We start from the raw sequence: 19039 nt of genomic DNA, 5'->3' as shown, positions 1-19039 counted from the left end.
CAAAAAGTTGTTGATTTTCTTATTTTAAGTGTAACAAGATGTATTTTCATATTTTAAGTACAAAAAGTCTTGTTCCACTCGCAGCTCATTTTACTCGTCAAGGGAAATTTACTCAAATCATGATGAATTCTTCTGAAATTCTGATTCTGAACCTCTGTTATTTGTGCTTTGCTATTTTGCCATTTCGCACAAAACCAGTGGTGATTATTTGAACCATACAACAACGCAATGGTTTAGATTTGTTTTGGTTCGGTCCTTGTATTTGCAGAGGCGGCTGGTGCTAGGCTAGTGCATGTCAATGGCCACAGTTAAACTGTCACTAAAAACAGTCTCACCCACTCCACAAAACACCCAAAACAAATCTATTATTACACCAGACTGTCCATGTAAATGTCTGTGTCGATAGAATAATTTTAGAAGTAAAACCAAACTTGTATTGCATGAATCGTCGCATGTTGAGGGACTATTTTCTCATATATCAGTCCGCCGCTGCTGTTTCTATCAGGAATTACAACTCACTGCTGCTCAGACCTAAATCCTTCAAATACAAGGTTGGTTTTACGTCTAAAATTATTTTATCAACACAGACATTCACATGGACAGTCTGGTGGGATAATAGATTTGTTTTGGGTGTTTTGTGGAGTGGGTGAGACTGTTTTTAGTGGCAGGAGAACTATGGCCATTGACATGCACTAGTCTAACACCAGTGACCTCTGCAAATACAAGGACTGGATGGAATATTTCAAAAAGTGTCTCCACACGTCTCCAACACTCTGACTCACGAGGAAATGACGTCCTGTATCCAAAATTCTGAACTGTCCCTTTAATAGCAGCTTTCTTTTTGCTTTGGTTCGTTTTTCACTGTATTTCGCTATTATGTTGGTGCCCGTTTGGTTTATTTTGAGTCCACTTTGTTCAGATCTAATGATTCTGGTGGAGCACTTCCTGTTATTACCGCGTGACGTCACAAGTTGGAACAGAGTGTGAGAGAAAAACTCGGCCTAAACGTGCAGGGTTTGTGCGTTAAACGTGTGCGAGTGAAACAAAACGCAACTCCAGGTCTCTGAGGCTACGTCCAGGCTGCAGGGTTTAACGTTCAATTTGGATTTTTGTGGTGAAATCTGATTTTTTTTTGTGCGAGGTCGTTCATGTTTCTACTTAAACGTGACTTGTGTGTGATCTCCAGTGTGAACATTAAACGCCCCAAAAGTGTCCCGCATGAGCATCGGAGGACACGACGACGTCACACACAGCGAGCGAAGTCGTCTAAACTCTGGACTTGTCTCCCAAAATCCGGTCCAGTTCTTGGTAACATGGACAGGTTACACGTCCACGGTCTGTTCGTTTGTTTGAACCTTTATCCTCCTTGTAATTCACTCGCAGATTCTTTATTTTTCGTTGACGTTGGAGTCAGGACCGACTGTAGCCGCGCTCGGACATTTCAAAAACCGCCCTTCCAATTTGTCCTGAACACAGCGATCCTCCCAAATATTAATAAACTCTCTAACCTCACTTTCGACTCCGAGCCTGACGTGTAGGTGGGATGAACGTGACCTGACTGAAGTCGCGTGTCAAAAGATCAGATATGTATCGGTTTTAGGAGCACATCATAGGATCTGTGTCATTCAGACTGTCATTAAAAGATCAGACACAGGAGCATAGGAGTGAAAAATATCAGATTTTTATCACTTCAGGCTGCAGTCTGAACATTCAGACAACATTTAGACTGCAGGACTTAAAGCTCAAAAGTGTCCCGCATGAGCATTGGAGGACACGACGACGTCACACGCAGCGAGTGAGCTCAGTGTTTACGGAAGTCGCCTAAACGTTGGGTTTGTCTCCCAAAATTCGGTCCAGTTGTTGGTAAAATGTTCAGGTCACACGTCCACGGCTGCTTCGTTTGTTTGAGTCTTTATCCTCCTTGTTTTTGTCTCGCAGGTTGTTTATTTTTCGTTGACGTTGGAGCCAGGACGGTCTGTAGCTGCGCTCGGACATTTCTTTGGCAATCATTTAAAAAAACGTTGAAATATTAATAAACCCCCTAACCTCACTTTCCCTCCATTGACGAGACTCTGAGCCCGACGTGTAGGTGGTATGAACGTGACCTGTCCGTTCAGACTGAAGTCACGCGTCAAAAGATCTGATATGTATCGGTTTTAGGAGCACATACTCAAGTGGCGGAAAAATCGTATCTGTGTCGTTCAGACTGTCATTAAAAGATCAGACACAGGAGCATAGGGGCGAAAAAAAATCGGATTTGGGTCACTTCAGGCTGCAGTTTGAACGTAACCTTGGATATGTGCTCCTAAAACCGATACATATCCGATCTTTTAACACGTGACTTCAGTCTGAACGGACAGGTCGCATTCATCCCACCTACATGTCTTGTCAGTGGAGGGAATCGAATATTTTGGGGGGGATCGCTGTATTCAGGACAAATCGGAGGAGTCTGCGGCTACAGTGGGTCCTGGCTCCAACGTCAACGAAAAATAAAGAACCCAAAAACAAAGAGGATAAAGACTCAAACAAACGAAGCAGCCGTGGACGTGTGACCTGAACATTTTACCAATAACTGGACCAGATTTTGGGAGACAAACCCAGTGTTTAGTTTCATCAACAAGCGACTTGTTGATAACGTGTAGGTCGGATGAATGCACTTTGGCTGTTCAGACTGAAGTCACATGTCAAAAGATCAGATATGTATATTTTTTAGGAGCACATATCGAAGTGTCCTGGGTCACATTTGAAAAAATCGGATCTGTTTCGTTCAGACTGTCATTAAAAGATCAGATACAGGTCACATAAGGGTCAAAAAATCGGATTTGGGTCACTTCAGGCTGCAGTCTGAACGTAGCCTTAGTCTCAATTTAGAATGACCTATTTTGTTTGTACGATCACTTCTTGTCAGTTCTACCTCTTCCTCTGCTCTTTCTTTCCTCCTCCTCTCTCTCTTTCCCACGCTCCTTCACGCGTAAACTTCACCCGTGTTTACGCCGCGAGCCTCCTGCGCCGTGACGTTCCTTAAATCACGTGGTTTGGCTCCGTTTTTTTTTTTTTCTTCTTCTTCTTTTTTAAGCCATACTTTCCAGAGCGCGTGTCTCCACTCTGCGCTCACTCTCTCCAGCCGGGGCCCTTAAGAGCGGCGTAAAAACTTCTCCCATAAATCACCGCGCCGTAAATAACACGCGCGCTTCCCTTTTACATCTCCGCTGGACTAACAGACAATAAAAAACACCAATAAGCGCAGATTGGATCTAATTTATTGCCTCGTAAAAGCGGGCGGAGGTACACGGTAGGGGAGGGAGTGAGGAGGTCCGCGGATGCTTGTTCAGGTAGTTGGTTATGAGGAGATGGTCAAGACGTTACGCAGGGATTTTGTGCGTAAAAAATGGAACTAAAATGAAACTAACTGACGTAAATCTTCTGGCTACGGTTTGCTACTGGCTCCCCACGTGACAAAACAGTCTTAGTATCTTAAAAAATCGTGGGAATTTATGGGAAAACGTAACTTGGACGTAACTTAGCTTCGTAATTTTGTTAAAAGTTCAATGCGTAACGTCACTGGAGGGATTTCCAGCTGTTAATCTTCACAGAGGAGCATTGCTGTGCCTGTAATGTTCCACAGTATGGCTTTAAACATGTCTATTTCAATGGACAAGCTGCTGACGCAACTTGGCCAAGTTACAGGTCAGATCTGTGGAGAGGCGACTCCGTAAAGCATGTTTTTCAATGCGGATCAGCAACAAAAACACATTTAAGTAGAATCGAAGCAAGATATGTAAGTTTAAAGCCATACTGTAAAACATTCCAAGCAAAGAAAACACAAGTAGGAAAGTTACATAGTGCACCTTTAAGTTGGCACGTCGTGCGTAATTGCGAAAGTTTTGTTTTGTTTTTGATGGTTTTAAATCTCCAAAAAGTGACAAAAGATCATGTTCAGTTGGTAAAAGCTGTTGTAATCCTTCAGATTTTGTAATAATTTCTTTCAAACTTGAGTATTCTGGCTAAATTACAGAAAATATAAGAGTATTTATATATATATTTTAGTAGAAAATTGGAATTTATAATGGCACCATGTTTTGGAAAGTCCTAGAAACGAATCCTCACACCCAAAGTTGTCAAGCTATTTAGATAAACGCGATTTAAATGAAACACAGAGCCACGTGACGCTCTAAAAATCAAATTAAATCCACGTTTTTAAAAATAAAACGCTACGAATCAATTAAAAACACCCAAACTTGCAAACTCTCTTCATTAGCGACAACAAAAACAGTGCAGCGTCATGGAAACGCGAAGTTAAATTAAGTTTAAAAAAAAAAAGAATAGTCCTCGTTTCTGATGCAATATGTGAGCAAGAATGAGCAAAAATAGCATTAAAAAGTTAAAAAGTGGTGTGGCTGGTGTCTGTGTCCGGGTTTGGCGCAAAATGAACAGCTTGTGTGCGCACTGTTTGGGCTTTATACGTTACGGCCTACACACATTTTTTGCGCCTTTTCACTGCACCAGAAAGCTCCCACACCTACGCACATTTCTGCTTTTTGTCAAACCTCGTCCAACTCTTACAAAAAAACCTCAATTCTCATCTGTTATTCGAGTTTGATGTTGTTTGAAAGCACCAAAAGTTACGATGGTTAAGTTTTGAGTTGTGCGTAAAAGCTTTTTCGACTATACGCGTGAACTTTATGGAGTGCTGGAGATAGCGAGGGGAGTAAAGGGCTCGTTATTTTTGGGTAAGGGGCTGCGCGCTGTCAGCCTCTTCGCGGGGAGGGAAAGATTGATCACCGCGTTCCTTCTCTTCCCACCCGGGCCCTCCCCAAAATATCCACCGCGAATGTCGTGAACTCTGCGCTCGGAATGCCTCTGTTTCTCTCACACGGCCGGCTCCATCCGCACGTAACGCTTCTCGCTGTTGTGCCACGGCGCCTTGTTATTATTTTTTCTGCTCCTTCTTCAGTTGGGAGTGCAGAGGGGCGAACGACCTGGCAGTGAACCCGGGGAACAGGCGCTGGAGCTCGGTTAGGCATTCTAGCAACGGCGCGTAAAACTGACACGGGTTAGATAACGAGGGGATAGTGTTCAGAGCAACGAGGCGACTTGAAACTGCTGAGGAGGATAAAAGTTGTTCCAATTTGGACAAGATAGCATATACATTCAAATTATACACATCTGTTTTGTAAATATAAAGTTATAGGCCCATATGACTAAAAATAGTAACGAAAATAGCGTAATTCCAAAGTGTTGACGCCTTTAACTTCATAACTGTAAAGTAATTAGTTAAAACACTGATATTTTGCAGGTTAAATGCTGAAATGTACACTTAAATCAGATGATTGACAAGCATAAATGAGGAGTAATCACAAATATTGCAGCGTAAAAGCATCAAAATCATATTTAAATTGTGCGTAAAATCTAAAACGTGTTGAGTTATGCGTAAAATCAAAACACCAAATCCTTCAAATGTACTTTTAGCTGAAATATTTTTCTATTACACATTTAAATAAGTAGTTGTAAGTAAGTTACTGTTACTAACACAACACGTGACTAGTCCTCCAACTTTCTTAAGCTCAAACTAGCTCTAAATCCAACATGGCTGCTGCGTAAAATTGAAATACTTGAAATTTTAGTTAGATTTTAGCCCAAAAAACGCGTATGAATTGGTAGTTTTAATTGACTAACCTATTGATAAATATGTGCTACTCCTCTTAATTAATTCATCAATGCAATGGTTAATTCTGCCCCAGTTTTACGCATTAAAAATATGGAATGGCACTTACGCACGACCAGCTTTCTGCGCACTCAGTCATTTCAAACTAAAACTCTTAAGCCTAAAGTGTAGCCCTGTACTTATGCTGTCTCTGTGCGCCCTGGGGTTAACCAAAGTATTTCTTCACAATACACAACCCGATACTTTTGATCGCTGTGACACCCGGGAGCCATATTGTAAACGGTAGCCGCGGTCACCTAATGTTCACCGTCATTACATCATCACGGGAGCCAGAACCGAGCGCGGGTGACGCTCTATTGTTCGGTGCGTTAAAAAAAACCAGACCGTGTGCAGCTCGTTCTACCCCCGACCCCGCCGCCTACACTGCGCACATGGCGAACGCGCGCAGCCTCCGAGCTCGTCCCCGGACACCCCGCGCTCTCATACCCCCCGGAACGACACAACAATAGCGGGCACCGTGTCACCGAGCCAGCGCCTTTGCCTTCACGAAATAATGATGCTTCGTCTTCCCACATAGAGCACTCTCCTCCAACCATCCATCCACCAGGCCCCGGCGCTGCCATTGGCTCTTACGCGTCACATGACCAGGAATTGGCTGCAATTTCGCCCCGTAGTTGTTCAGTTTAGCCTTCCCTGGTCCCCATACGCTAGTAATATCACCAATATACACAATTATTATACATATAGGCACCGATTACGCCACTGCGGTGACGAGCGACGAAGCGGTTTTTCTGGGTGTTTTTTGGGGGGAGCCATATTGCGCGCGCTGGGGGAGGCTGCGCGCGTGGATGTGTTTTGTTTGTTATTTTGGGGCAGGGATTGTTCGGGGCTCTCGCTGTCCGTGGTGAGAACCGGTGTGAGGGGAGCTATGAATTTTGAATTTGAGAGAGAGATCGGTTTTATCAACAGCCAGCCGTCCCTAGCAGAGTGCCTGACGACCTTCCCCGCCGTCCTGGAGTCATTTCAAACTTCATCAATCAAGGAGTCGACAGTAATTCCGCCTCCCTTCGAGCAGACCATCCCCAGCCTCAGCCCGTGCACAGGCAGCCAGCCGCGACCGCCAGCGAGGAGCCAGCACAACCGGAGGACCACTGCGACCACCAATAGCACCACCGCAGCGGGCAATGGCCTCCCCAGCCTCCAGAGCCTCCACCACCACCAGCAGCAGCAGCAGCCCGGTCAGTGCCCCGGCGGACAGGCCCCCAACCCGGGCGCCGCCACCGCCACCCCGGCCGAGTTCCCATGGATGAAGGAGAAGAAGTCATCCAAGAAGTGCCCCAAGCCCGGTGGCAGCAGCGGCGGCGGCGGCGGTGGGTCCACTGGCGCAGGAGCCGTGATACCCCCCGCGTCCTGCTCCCCGTCGCCCACCGCCTCTGGGTACTCTGCGGCGGCCATCGACTCCCCCACAGGTCGGTACCACGCCCGGAGCTCGCACTGTTCATTTTTAGGCCAGTGTCTCTGCTTTAGTGCAGTGATGCTGGCATTGGCACCCCTGCATCATGCTGCAGTGCGTGCCCCCATCTCCACTGCTCCATAGCACCATCCTGCCCCCCACCTTCATTAGGAATCATTAATAATTATATCATAACCCAATCCACACAAACCACATTTATTGTCATCTAAATGCAACGTGAAATGCGCTGTTGGCTGTGCGTAAAGGGCTTTGGGAACATATTTGTGTGTGCCTGGCTGCTCTGGCTGGGGGCTCTGGTATCAGCAGCAGCAGCAGCTATTATATATTCATAACACAACTGGAGATGGTAGCCATATTGGATGGTGGAAGGGAGTATAATGGGGAGGAAAGAGAAGACAAAATATGGAGGAGTGGGGGTTGGGTGGACCAGGCCATGCGTCAGGAGAGACATCCCGAGCGCACTGCACCAGCCCGGGTTCATGCAGCCCTGTACACCGCTCCAAAGCTCCCAGTGTAATTTTATAGAGTGTTTTTTGGTGATGTTAAACTCCCTCCCACTGTTCGCGCGGCTGCCGTCTCTGATCCATTCACAAAAACACGCGCGAGTTTGTGACACTCAGCGCCTCACTACATTCCCACATTTCTCTGCACATTTCCTCCCTCAGCTCTGATTTATTTATTCAGCTCTTGTGCGTGTGCCTGCGTGCGTATGTGTGTGTGTGCGTGCGTGCGATGCTCCAGGACGCACTCTGACACGAGCGTCATCCGTCTTTATCTGCGCTTTGTTTTTCTGCACAAATACATTTATGTTTCACTGTAATGTGAGCGCGTGAGGCCTGCTGCTTTATTACAGCACACACTGCTCACGGAGCGCACTCAATAACACACAAAGCACTGCGCTTTAGCATTAAGCCCAGACTCCGCGCGCTCACACAAAACTCTTGTGCTGTGTTGTGTTTAGACCCGAACCACGCGGGGCTGGACGGAGCAGGAGCCGGCTCCAGGAGACTGCGCACGGCCTACACCAACACGCAGCTGCTGGAGCTGGAGAAGGAGTTCCACTTTAACAAGTATCTGTGCCGGCCGCGGCGCGTCGAGATCGCGGCTCTGCTGGACCTGACGGAGCGCCAGGTCAAGGTCTGGTTCCAGAACCGGCGCATGAAACACAAGCGGCAGACCACGCACCACAGAGACGGCAGCGGCGGAGGAGCAGGCCCGGAGACGGGGGAGGCCGCGGGCTTTGAGCCGCTGGAAGGAGCTGACGCCTCTTCTCCCTACTCCAGTCAGCCGCTCGAGGCGGCGGGCACCGCGGAGTCAGATGCCGAGCTGAGCGGGAACAGTAATCCATCTTCTGCCGCCGCCTACGCCTCTGACAGCGCGGACAAAGCACAGCCCACGCCGGAGGAGGGCCGTCAGAGCCTGGGTGCAGCTGACCGCCCACAGCCGCAGCCCGGAGCTAATGAAAACCCCGCGGACAGCGCGGCTCTGCTGCCCGGAGACAGCTCCTCTCTCCTGCCCGCGGACAGCGCCTCAAACCCCGCAGCCGCCGCCGCCTCCTCGGCCTCCTCGTCTTCTTCTTCGGTGCTGCCGGACTTGGCGTTCCTGTCCGGGGACGCGTGCCTGTCCCCCGGGCTGCAGAGCTCTCTGGACAGTCCCGTGGACTTCTCGGAGGAGGACTTTGACCTGTTCACGCGCACACTGTGCACCATAGACCTGCAGCACCTCAACTTCTGACGGCCTCGCGCACGGCCCGGCACATGCACACGGCTGGACAGGACGAGTTTGGGCAACATTCCTCTATTCTAAATAACTTACTAATTTTCATCTATTTTTACTCTTATTTTTTCTTTAGTTTTAACATAATTTTGAATGTTCAACACTGGCGGAATAGTTTGTTTTTGCTCCGCGCCTCGTGGATTTGTCCTCTTTTCGCAGGTATTTATTCTCTCGTTCTTTTCAGACTTTCTTTGCTTCTGGACTTGTACCACTAGTCTAGCGTCCACGTGCAGCTTACGGATACTTCTCAGGAACAGCGGAGTGCGTCTGCGCAGAGGAGCGGGACACGACCTGCTCACGACCCCTTAGTTTATTTATTCAGATCCTTTAATAGTGAAAATCAAAATTATTTATTGTACATATATTTTCATAGTGGAAGAAGAATAATAATAAAACACAAACATATGACGTGGCCCGTGGCGTTTTCATTACACTGCTGTGTTCGTGTTTGTGGGTTCACACACTTCACATTTTAGTGATTTATCATTTTATTACTGCAACTAAAATTCATGTTTATTTTATACATTTATGTTATGTATTTATATCTGTGAAATTATGATATATTTTTCCATAATGTGAATTAATTTGCAACTAAAGCTAGAATAGATTTATGCATTTCGACACGCGGTCAGAAATAATCGCGTATTTTTCCACATTTATGTTTATTAATTATATTATATTTTAGACTGTTAATTTCGTAATTTATACCAATTTAAATCATAATTTCAATGTGTATTTTTTTTTAATTATTAGTCAAATATTAAGTAGTGATAAAATAATTAATTAAATTTTTTCTTCTTTGTTTCCTTTTGAGGTAAAAACCTGTTCCAAAAAAAAAAAAAAAACGTACTATTTTTACGCACAGATTACGCACGGCTACAAGACATTTTCCAGATGCAATTTTGAACTCCAGCACACCGAGGCCACTGCAGCTGCCTTCCCCGAGCTCCAGATTTGTACAATTTTTATACCCAATTATTTTTCATACATTTTCTACCACATTACCAGTTTATTTTCTTACATTTGTACACTCTTATACCGCACCAAAACCGGTTTATTTCGTGTTTTGGAGCGTGCGTAACCGCGTGTGCCAGCGGTGTGTGCGCGCCCGGGCTAAGCAGCTCTCCTCCTCCCGTCCCGCCGAGTCAAAATGGCGCTGGAGACAAAGCAGGATGTGAACAATGAGCAGTGGCAGCCATTACAGGATGAGTGGAGCGGCGTGACAGGCGCGCGCACGGGCAGGCTAGGAGCAGAGAGGCTGCGCGTGCACGTGGGAGAGAGAAAGAGAGGGGGAGAGAGAGAGAGAGCTTTCCTCGTGCATTATCTGTAGCAGTGTGATGATGTAATAAACACACTTTGGTTTGGTTTTATTGGACACATACACGGTTAGAAGGAGACGTGCGTAAAGAGGAAAAGAGCAGCAGACGCACCGTAGATTCAGAGTTGGGAAGGTGACTTTTAAAATGTATTCCCTTACAGATTACAGATTACATACACCAAAATGTATCTTGTAACGTAATCCATTAAATTACTTAAAGTGAGTAATCTGAATACTGTGGATTACTTGATATTGTCGTGCTTTTTAAAACTACATGAATGTAACAAACACATCCTGAAAATTCTTGTTTATTGTCTTCAAATTGTCTGTTGAGCCCAAGTCTCCATGAACAGACTTTTGTTTTACTGTAGAGAAACAAAGACGAGGAAATCGTAACATAAGATGTTTTATTTGCTAAAAGAAAATAAAAAGTCCAGTCTTTACTTAAACATATTAAAAATATTATTGATAGAGAAATAATGTTTATATGAGATCACCTTAAATGATGTTCACCTACTGTTAGTGTCTTTGTTTAGACCTGGTTTAGTCCTGGTTTAGTTTTGATTTAGGCCTGGTTTAGTCCTGGTTTAGGCCTGGTTTAGTCCTGGTTTAGGCCTGGTTTTGGTTCTGGTTTTAGTCCTGGTTTTGGTCCTGGTTTAGACCTGGTTTAGGCCTGGTTTAGTTCTGGTTTTAGTCCTGGTTTTGGTTCTGGTTTTAGTCCTGGTTTTTGTCCTGGTTTAGACCTGGTTTAGGCCTGGTTTAGTTCTGGTTTTAGTCCTGCTTTTAGACCTGGTTTAGTCTTGGTTTTGGTACTGGTTTAGACCTGGTTTAGGCCTGGTTTAGTTTTGATTTTAGTCCTGCTTTTAGACCTGGTTTAGTCCTGGTTTAGACCTGGTTTAGTCCTGGTTTTAGTCCTGGTTTAGTCCTGGTTTAGTTCTGGTTTTAGTCCTGGTTTAGTTCTGGTTTTAGTCCTGGTTTAGTTCTGGTTTTAGTCCTGGTTTAGTTCTGGTTTTAGTCCTGGTTTAGTTCTGGTTTTAGTCCTGGTTTAGTTCTGGTTTTAGACCTGGTTTAGTGTCCGGCAATGAGTGGAATTACCAAAAAAAAAAACAAAACAAAAAAAACAACAACAACAACAAATATAGCCCAAAATGTGAAAACAGGAAAACAGGAAAATCCCTCTGTGTAATCCATTTACTTCAACAAAGTAGCTGTAATCCAATTACCACTCACTGAAACAGTAACTGTAACTGAATACAGTTACTCATAATTTGTACTCTGATTACTTCAGTACATGTAATCTGTTACTCCCCAACACTGGTTATATAAAGAGAAATCCAGGCCATTCATTTATTTACACATTTAATTATGATCATTTAAATCCATGAAGGTTTTAAAATACACAATTAAAATGTAAAATATTATGAAAAATAGTAGAAAAATGCCAAAAAATTGTAGGTAAATCTTTTATTCCACTGGCGTCATGTTTAAATCTGCAATCGACTAAAGAAATTCTCAGTGGATTAAAGGCCTGGCAGTGGATTAGTCGACTAAAAAGGGGGCGTGGCCTTGCGTATTTGACCCAAAATTATCCTCACAAAAGTTCACCTGCTTCCGGAGTTGTTTTTACGCATGGAAAATCCAAAGAAGCAACGCGTTTATGTAAAGACAGATTCAATTTGTGAAGTTTTATTCTGATTTTTTTTACACACAAATCTCAAATAATACCAGGTTTTCAGGTCACTGAACAGACCTGGTTTAGACCTGGTTTAGGCCTGATTTAGACCTGGTTTTAGACCTGGTTTAGGCCTGGTTTAGTCCTGGTTTAGACCTGGTTTAGGCCTGGTTTAGTCCTGGTTTAGACCTGGTTTAGACCTGGTTTAGACCTGGTTTTAGTCCTGGTTTAGTCCTGGTTTAGTCCTGGTTTGGACCTGGTTTTAGACCTGGTTTAGACCTGGTTTAGATCTGGTTTTAGACCTGGTTTTAGTCCTGGTTTAGACCTGGTTTTAGACCTGGTTTAGTCCTGGTTTTAGACCTGGTTTTAGTCCTGGTTTGGACCTGGTTTTAGACCTGGTTTAGGCCTAATTTAGACCTGGTTTTAGACCTGGTTTAGACCTGGTTTTAGACCTGGTTTAGACCTGGTTTTAGACCTGGTTTAGACCTGGTTTAGGCCTGGTTTAGTCCTGGTTTAGACCTGGTTTAGTCCTGGTTTAGACCTGGTTTAGACCTGGTTTAGTCCTGGTTTAGACCTGGTTTAGATCTGGTTTTAGACCTGGTTTTAGTCCTGGTTTGGACCTGGTTTTAGTCCTGGTTTGGACCTGGTTTTAGTCCTGGTTTGGACCTGGTTTTAGACCTGGTTTAGACCTGGTTTTAGACCAGGTTTAGTGTCCGGCAATGAGTGGACCTGGTTTAGTCCTGGTTTAGACCTGGTTTACCTGGTTTAGTCCTGGTTTAGACCTGGTTTAGTCCTGGTTTAGACCTGGTTTAGACCTGGTTTTAGACCTGGTTTAGACCTGGTTTTAGACCTGGTTTAGTCCTGGTTTTAGACCTGGTTTAGGCCTGGTTTAGTCCTGGTTTAGACCTGGTTTACCTGGTTTAGTTTACCTGGTTTAGACCTGGTTTTAGTCCTGGTTTAGACCTGGTTTAGTCCTGGTTTTAGACCTGGTTTAGACCTGGTTTAGACCTGGTTTAGTCCTGGTTTAGACCTGGTTTAGACCTGGTTTAGTCCTGGTTTAGAAAAAAGGAAAACCTGGTTTAGCTGGTTTAGCCCAAAATGTGAAAACAGGAAAATCCCTCTGTGTAATCCATTTATTTCAACAAAGTAACTGTAATCCAATTACCACTCACTGAAACAGTAACTGTAACTGAATACAGTTACTCATCATTTGTACTCTGATTACTCTGGTACATGTAATCTGTTACTCCCCGACACTGTCTGTGTCCCATCAAATAAAATGATTAGTCGGTTAAAAACGATCTTGTTGGACCAAAAAGTGGGCGTGGCAAAGTTCTTTATGCCTCAGTTGAGTCGAATTAAAACAACGAATCTTCACTTCCAAATCTTCACGTCGAGCTTAATCCACACTTTCTTTTTTTCTGCTCTTATACAGATACAAACTTATCATCTAAATACAATAATGAGTCATCGAAAGCAAATCTTCAAAAAGCTCCTGCTGCAAAAAACTCAAATCTGGACAAGTTAAGACGACTTGAATTAAGAAAGTTTCATCGTGATTTGAAAACGATCTACTAATGGAACACTTTGCTACACTTTAAATAAGAAAAAACTACAGATTTTTGCACGTAAAATAAGAAAAAAACTAACTAATGTTGCTTGAATGAAGAAAAACACACACTTCTGGAGGATCATTTTACTTGTCGAGCTGAATCGACTCTGATAGAGGTTTTTGTGTTGCGCTGAATGCTTTTTTTTGTTTTGCTGGTGTTTGATTTAAACCCCGATCATCTAAAAATCAAAATAAATAAAACAATTAGTCGATTAAAACACATTTTGGTCGATTAAGAAGACACTACTGACCGATTAAAAGCTCTAATCAGAACTTCCTGGTGCCGATCTGAGGTGGAAAAAGAGAAAATCTGTGTTTATTTATTTCTAAAAAGCTTTCAAATGTTGTGGTTTATTGTTATCAGTTCAGTTTAAAGTCCAAATTTGACAAGTTTGAAGATAAAATCCTAAAAAAATGACAAGATTCGTGATTCATTTTCATTCGTGATTTCTGTCAAAAACGATTCTTCTTCCAAAACGGAACCTCACATCGACGTGACTCGAATGAAGAAAGTTTCATCGTGATTTCAGTAAACTTCACTCGACAGGTAAAATAATAAACCAACGGGACACGTTTTGTACTTAAAATATGAAAATACATCTTCTACACTCAAGATTTAATGTCGCTTGGATGAAGAAAAACACATTTATTCGACTGGTGGATCATTTTACTCGTCAAGTTGAATCGACTCAAATAAAGTCAAATGTTTTTTGTTTTTGTGTATTCCATGCTTTTTTTTGTTCTGCTGGTGTCTGATTTAAACCCTGATCATCTAAATAAAATAATTAGTCGATTAAAACACATTTTGGTCGATTAAGAAGACACTACTGACCGATGAACAGCTCTAATCAGAACATCTGAGGTGAAAAAGAGAGAACTTTGTCTGAATGTAAATGTCTTTTCAGTGAGTGTGTTTACATGCACATCAATAACCCGGTTATGATTGGGTTTTTTGAGTATCCTGGTTTCTTGATGGTGCATGTAAACGCAGTAACCCGGTTTCAGTAACCCGGTTATTAGAAACCGGTTACTGTAGCTGGGTTATTCCGATAGTAACCGGGATACTGTGACATGTAAACGCAGTATCACGATTACTGCTACATAAAGTTGAGTCGCATGCGTCCAAAAGACACTTTCCAGCCTCTCAACACAACAGTAGTGACATAAATAAATTGACCAACATAAATAAAGTGACCAAACGAGTGAAATGACTGTAAAATTAAGAGCTGCGCTAAACCTGCACATGTACAATCTGCACTCGTGTGACGCTGAAAAGCTAAAACATGAACTATCTCCTATACAACATATGCACATGGAACACACTTACCATCATTAGCGCCTCTTCTGTCACAGAAATAACACACATAATCCACAGAGTCGTGTCATTTAGTCCAAAAGAAACTGATCACATCAGCGGCGCAAGGAGCGAGTTGTTTTTATCGCCGCTAACAGTTTATGCTAATTAGCCAAACGGTCTTAAGTTTCGTTTCTGTAAAACGTAAACAAATGTGATCAGAGCTGAATGATCTGATCAAACGGGCTGATGTGTCTATAGTGTTTATGGTTTATATGTTGTAAAGTTGAGTTTATTTATGCAGAAGATTTTAATGAAGAATCTGCACAGTGGATTGTGGGAGATCTCGTAGCTCCTTAGCTTCTTATGCTAAAGGAGCTCACGGTTTGTATTTTTCCTGGTTTATGAAATTGATTTAAGTTAATTTTTGCGCCTGCGCATTTGTAAGATTATGTCAAGAAACCGGGACACTCCATTTGATCATGTACACGTGGATATGAGTACCTCGGTTTCTCAGTGCGCATGTAAACACAGTAACACGAATACTGACATAACCGGGATACTGATGTGCATGTAAACGCACTCAGTCTCTTTATTTACCGTGTTTATTTGTTTAGAAAAAGCTTCAGTTGTCAGCTCAATTGAGAGTTCAAATTTGACAAGATAAGATAAAAGACAAGATAAAATCCTGCCAGGCCCCTGACGTCACATCAACGTGGTCAACAAACATTTTAGAATTTCATATAGTTTAAAAGAAAAAATCCAAACCAAAATCCAAAGTGCGTTTTCCTTAATTTAAGCAACAATTCGATTTTGTTTCTTATTTTAAGTGCAGAAAGATGTATTTTTATGTTTTAAGTCTCAAAAAGTCTTGTTCCAAAGGCAGAACATTTTATTTGTCAAGTGAAATTTATTCAAATCATGATAAAAACTTTCTCAGTTTAAGTCTTTTGAACTTGTTTAGATTTTACTTTTTGCAGTGCACTGGAAGAAACAGACATGTCTTTCCTTAATAATGCAATTTTTCTTCTAAAATTCTGATTCTGAACCTCTGTTATTTTTACTTTTGAAGTTAAAATGACTTAAATTAAAAACATTTGAGTCGATTCAACTTGACAAGTCAAATTATCGACCAACGGAATAAGTGTGTTTTACTTAATTCAAGCAACGTTTGATTTTGTTTCTTAATTTAAGTGCAAAAAGTTGTAGTTTTTTCTTTTTTCTTCAGATCATTTTACTCGTCAAGTGAAATTGACTCACATTATGATCAAACTTTCTTAATTCACGTCATCTTAACTTGAGTAGATTTAGTTTTTTTTTGTTTTTGTTTACCTTTAGTTCAGTAAAAATCGCTTCTATTTCAGGTCTAAAACCATCTAAATGATTCTAGTGAAGGTGTGTGGAGTTTAAAAACACAGTGGAGCACGTGTTGTTTGAGAAAAGAACTTTGAACTTTTAAATGTGCAGGGTTTTTGTGTTAAACGTGCGAATAAAACAAACAAAACACAACTCCAGGTCGTTTTGTGACGAGGAAACGACATTAGAACCTTTTTAGAATTTCATGGAGGAAGCACAAATTTAGTGTTTTTACTTAATTCAAGCAACGTTTCATTTTGTTTCTTATTTTAAGTGCAAAAAGTTGCTGTTTTTTTTTTATTTAATTGTTATTTATGTCTAAACGTCTTGTTCCTTTGGCAGATTATTTTACTCGTCAAGTGAAATTGACTCAAATCGTGATAAAACTTTCTTAATTCAAGTCATCTTAACGTGTTTAGATTTTACTTTTTGCAGTGTCTTTAGTTAATAACACGACTATTCTCCTCAAATTCTGATTCTGAACCTCTGTTATTTTTACTTTTGAAGTTAAAATGACTTAAATTAAAAAACATTTGAGTCGATTCAACTTGACAAGTCAAATTATCGACCAATGAAATAAGTGTGTTTTACTTAATTCAAGCAACGTTTGATTTTGTTTCTTAATTAAAGTGCAAAAAGTTGTAGTTTTTTCTTTTTTCTTCAGATCATTTTACTTGTCAAGTGAAATTGCCTCACATTATGATCAAACTTTCTTAATTCACGTCATCTTAACTTGACTAGATTTAGTTTGGTTTTTGTTTACCTTTAGTTCAGTAAAAATCGCTTCTATTTCAGGTCTAAAACCATCTAAATGATTCTAGTGAAGGTGTGCGGAGTTTAAAAACACAGTGGAGCACGTCTTGTTTGAGAAAAGAACTTCAAACTTCTAAATGTGCAGGGTTTTTGTGTTAAACGTGCAAATAAAACAAACAAAACACAACTCCAGGTCGTTTTGTGACGAGGAAACGACATTAGAACCTTTTAAGAATTTCATGGAGGAAGCACAAATGTAACGTTTTTTTCTTAATTCCAGCAACATTTCATTTAGTTTCTTATTTTAAGTGCAAAAAGTTGCTGTTTTTTTTTATTTAATTGTTATTTATGTCTAAACGTCTTGTTCCTATTTTACTCGTCAAGTGAAATTGACTCAAATCGTGATAAAACCTTTTTAATTCAAGTCATCTTAACGTGTTTAGATTTTACTTTTTGCAGTGTCTTTAGTTAATAACACGACTATTCTCCTCAAATTCTGATTCTGAACCTCTGTTATTTTTACTTTTGAAGTTAAAATGACTTAAATTAAAAACATTTGAGTCGATTCAACTTGACAAATCAAATTATCGACCAACGGAATAAGTGTGTTTTTACTTATTTCAAGAAACGTTTGATTTTGTTTCTTAATTTAAGTGCAAAAAGTTGTAGTTTTTTTCTTTTTTCTTCAGATCATTTTATACTTGTCAAGTGAAACTGACTCACATTATGATCAAACTTTCTTAATTCACGTCATCTTAACTTGACTATTGATTTATTGATTTAGTCTGGTTTTTGTTTACCTTTAGTTCAGTAAAAATCGCTTCTATTTCGGGTCTAAAACCATCTAAATGATTCTAGTGAAGGTGTGCGGAGTTTAAAAACACAGTGGAGCACGTCTTGATTGAGAAAATAACTTTGAACTTCTAAATGTGCAGGGTTTTTGTGTTAAACATCTGAATAAAACAAACAAAACACAACTCCAGGTCGTTTTGTGACGAGGAAACGACATTAGAACCTTTTTAGAATTTCATGGAGGAAGCACAAATTTAGTGTTTTTACTTAATTCAAGCAACGTTTCATTTTGTTTCTTATTTTAAGTGCAAAAAGTTGCTGTTTTTTTATTTTTATTTAATTGTTATTTATGTCTAAACGTCTTGTTCCTTTGCTATTTTACTCGTCAAGTGAAATTGACTCAAATCGTGATAAAACCTTTTTAATTCAAGTCATCTTAACGTGTTTAGATTTTACTTTTTGCAGTGTCTTTAGTTAATAAACACGACTATTCTCCTCAAATTCTGATTCTGAACCTCTGTTATTTTTACTTTTGAAGTTAAAATGACTTAAATTAAAAACATTTGAGTCGATTCAACTTGACAAGTCAAATTATCGACCAACGGAATAAGTGTGTTTTACTTAATTCAAGCAACGTTTGATTTTGTTTCTTAATTAAAGTGCAAAAAGTTGTAGTTTTTTCTTTTTTCTTCAGATCATTTTACTCGTCAAGTGAAATTGACTCACATTATGATCAAACTTTCTTAATTCACGTCATCTTAACTTGACTATTGATTTATTGATTTAGTCTGGTTTTTGTTTACCTTTAGTTCAGTAAAAATCGCTTCTATTTCAGGTGTAAAACCATCTAAATGATTCTAGTGAAGGTGTGTGGAGTTTAAAAACACAGTGGAGCACGTCTTGATTGAGAAAAGAACTTTGAACTTCTAAATGTGCAGGGTTTTTGTGTTAAACGTGCGAATAAAACAAACAAAACACAACTCCAGGTCGTTTTGTGACGAGGAAACGACATTAGAACCTTTTTAGAATTTAGAATAGAGGAAGCAAAAATGTAACGTTTTTTTTGACTAATCGAGGTGAATCATTAATAAACGTCAATAAACGGGAACAGTTATTACTTTTACTTCTACTCCGGCCTCTTCTCTGCCTCATTTAACACGTGTACATCCTCTTTACTCACAGTGTTGGGGAGTAACAGATTACATGTACCGGAATTACCTAATTAGAAAACAAATTATGAGGAACTGAAATAAAAATAAATGGATTATACGGCGGGATTTTCCTGTTTTCACATTTTGGGCTAAATCCCTTTTTGTTGTTGTTGTTT

At 41.1% G+C, this 19039-nt stretch overlaps 2 protein-coding genes across 2 annotated transcripts in view; both read left to right on the top strand.

Annotated features, from left to right (window-relative positions):
* hoxb3a (homeobox B3a) overlaps positions 1-19039 on the top strand; it is a 251170-nt gene that overhangs the window by 217268 nt on the left and 14863 nt on the right. The gene's annotated exons all lie outside the window — the stretch shown is intronic.
* hoxb2a (homeobox B2a) lies at positions 5336-9214 on the top strand. Its single transcript, XM_020925423.2, has 2 exons — positions 5336-7134; positions 8101-9214. Exons 1-2 carry the CDS (start codon positions 6306-6308, stop codon positions 8871-8873), a joined length of 1602 nt encoding a protein of 533 aa, XP_020781082.1. The 5' UTR covers positions 5336-6305; the 3' UTR covers positions 8874-9214.

This window comes from Boleophthalmus pectinirostris, unplaced genomic scaffold (genome assembly GCF_026225935.1).
Source record: "Boleophthalmus pectinirostris isolate CB_2022bp ecotype Guang Dong unplaced genomic scaffold, ASM2622593v1 HiC_scaffold_17, whole genome shotgun sequence".
Taxonomy (NCBI): Eukaryota; Metazoa; Chordata; class Actinopteri; order Gobiiformes; family Gobiidae; genus Boleophthalmus; species Boleophthalmus pectinirostris.
Note: the sequence above shows the minus strand (reverse complement) of the source record. Positions and strands in the feature narration are given on the sequence as shown.

Bases quoted from the DNA above. Each gene is read 5' to 3' on its own strand.
- hoxb2a (XM_020925423.2), top strand. From the start codon at position 6,306: ATGACCAGGAATTGGCTGCAATTTCGCCCCGTAGTTGTTCAGTTTAGC. The intron at 7,135-8,100 runs GTCGGTACCACG...TGTTGTGTTTAG, and splicing joins GGCCATCGACTCCCCCACAG to ACCCGAACCACGCGGGGCTG.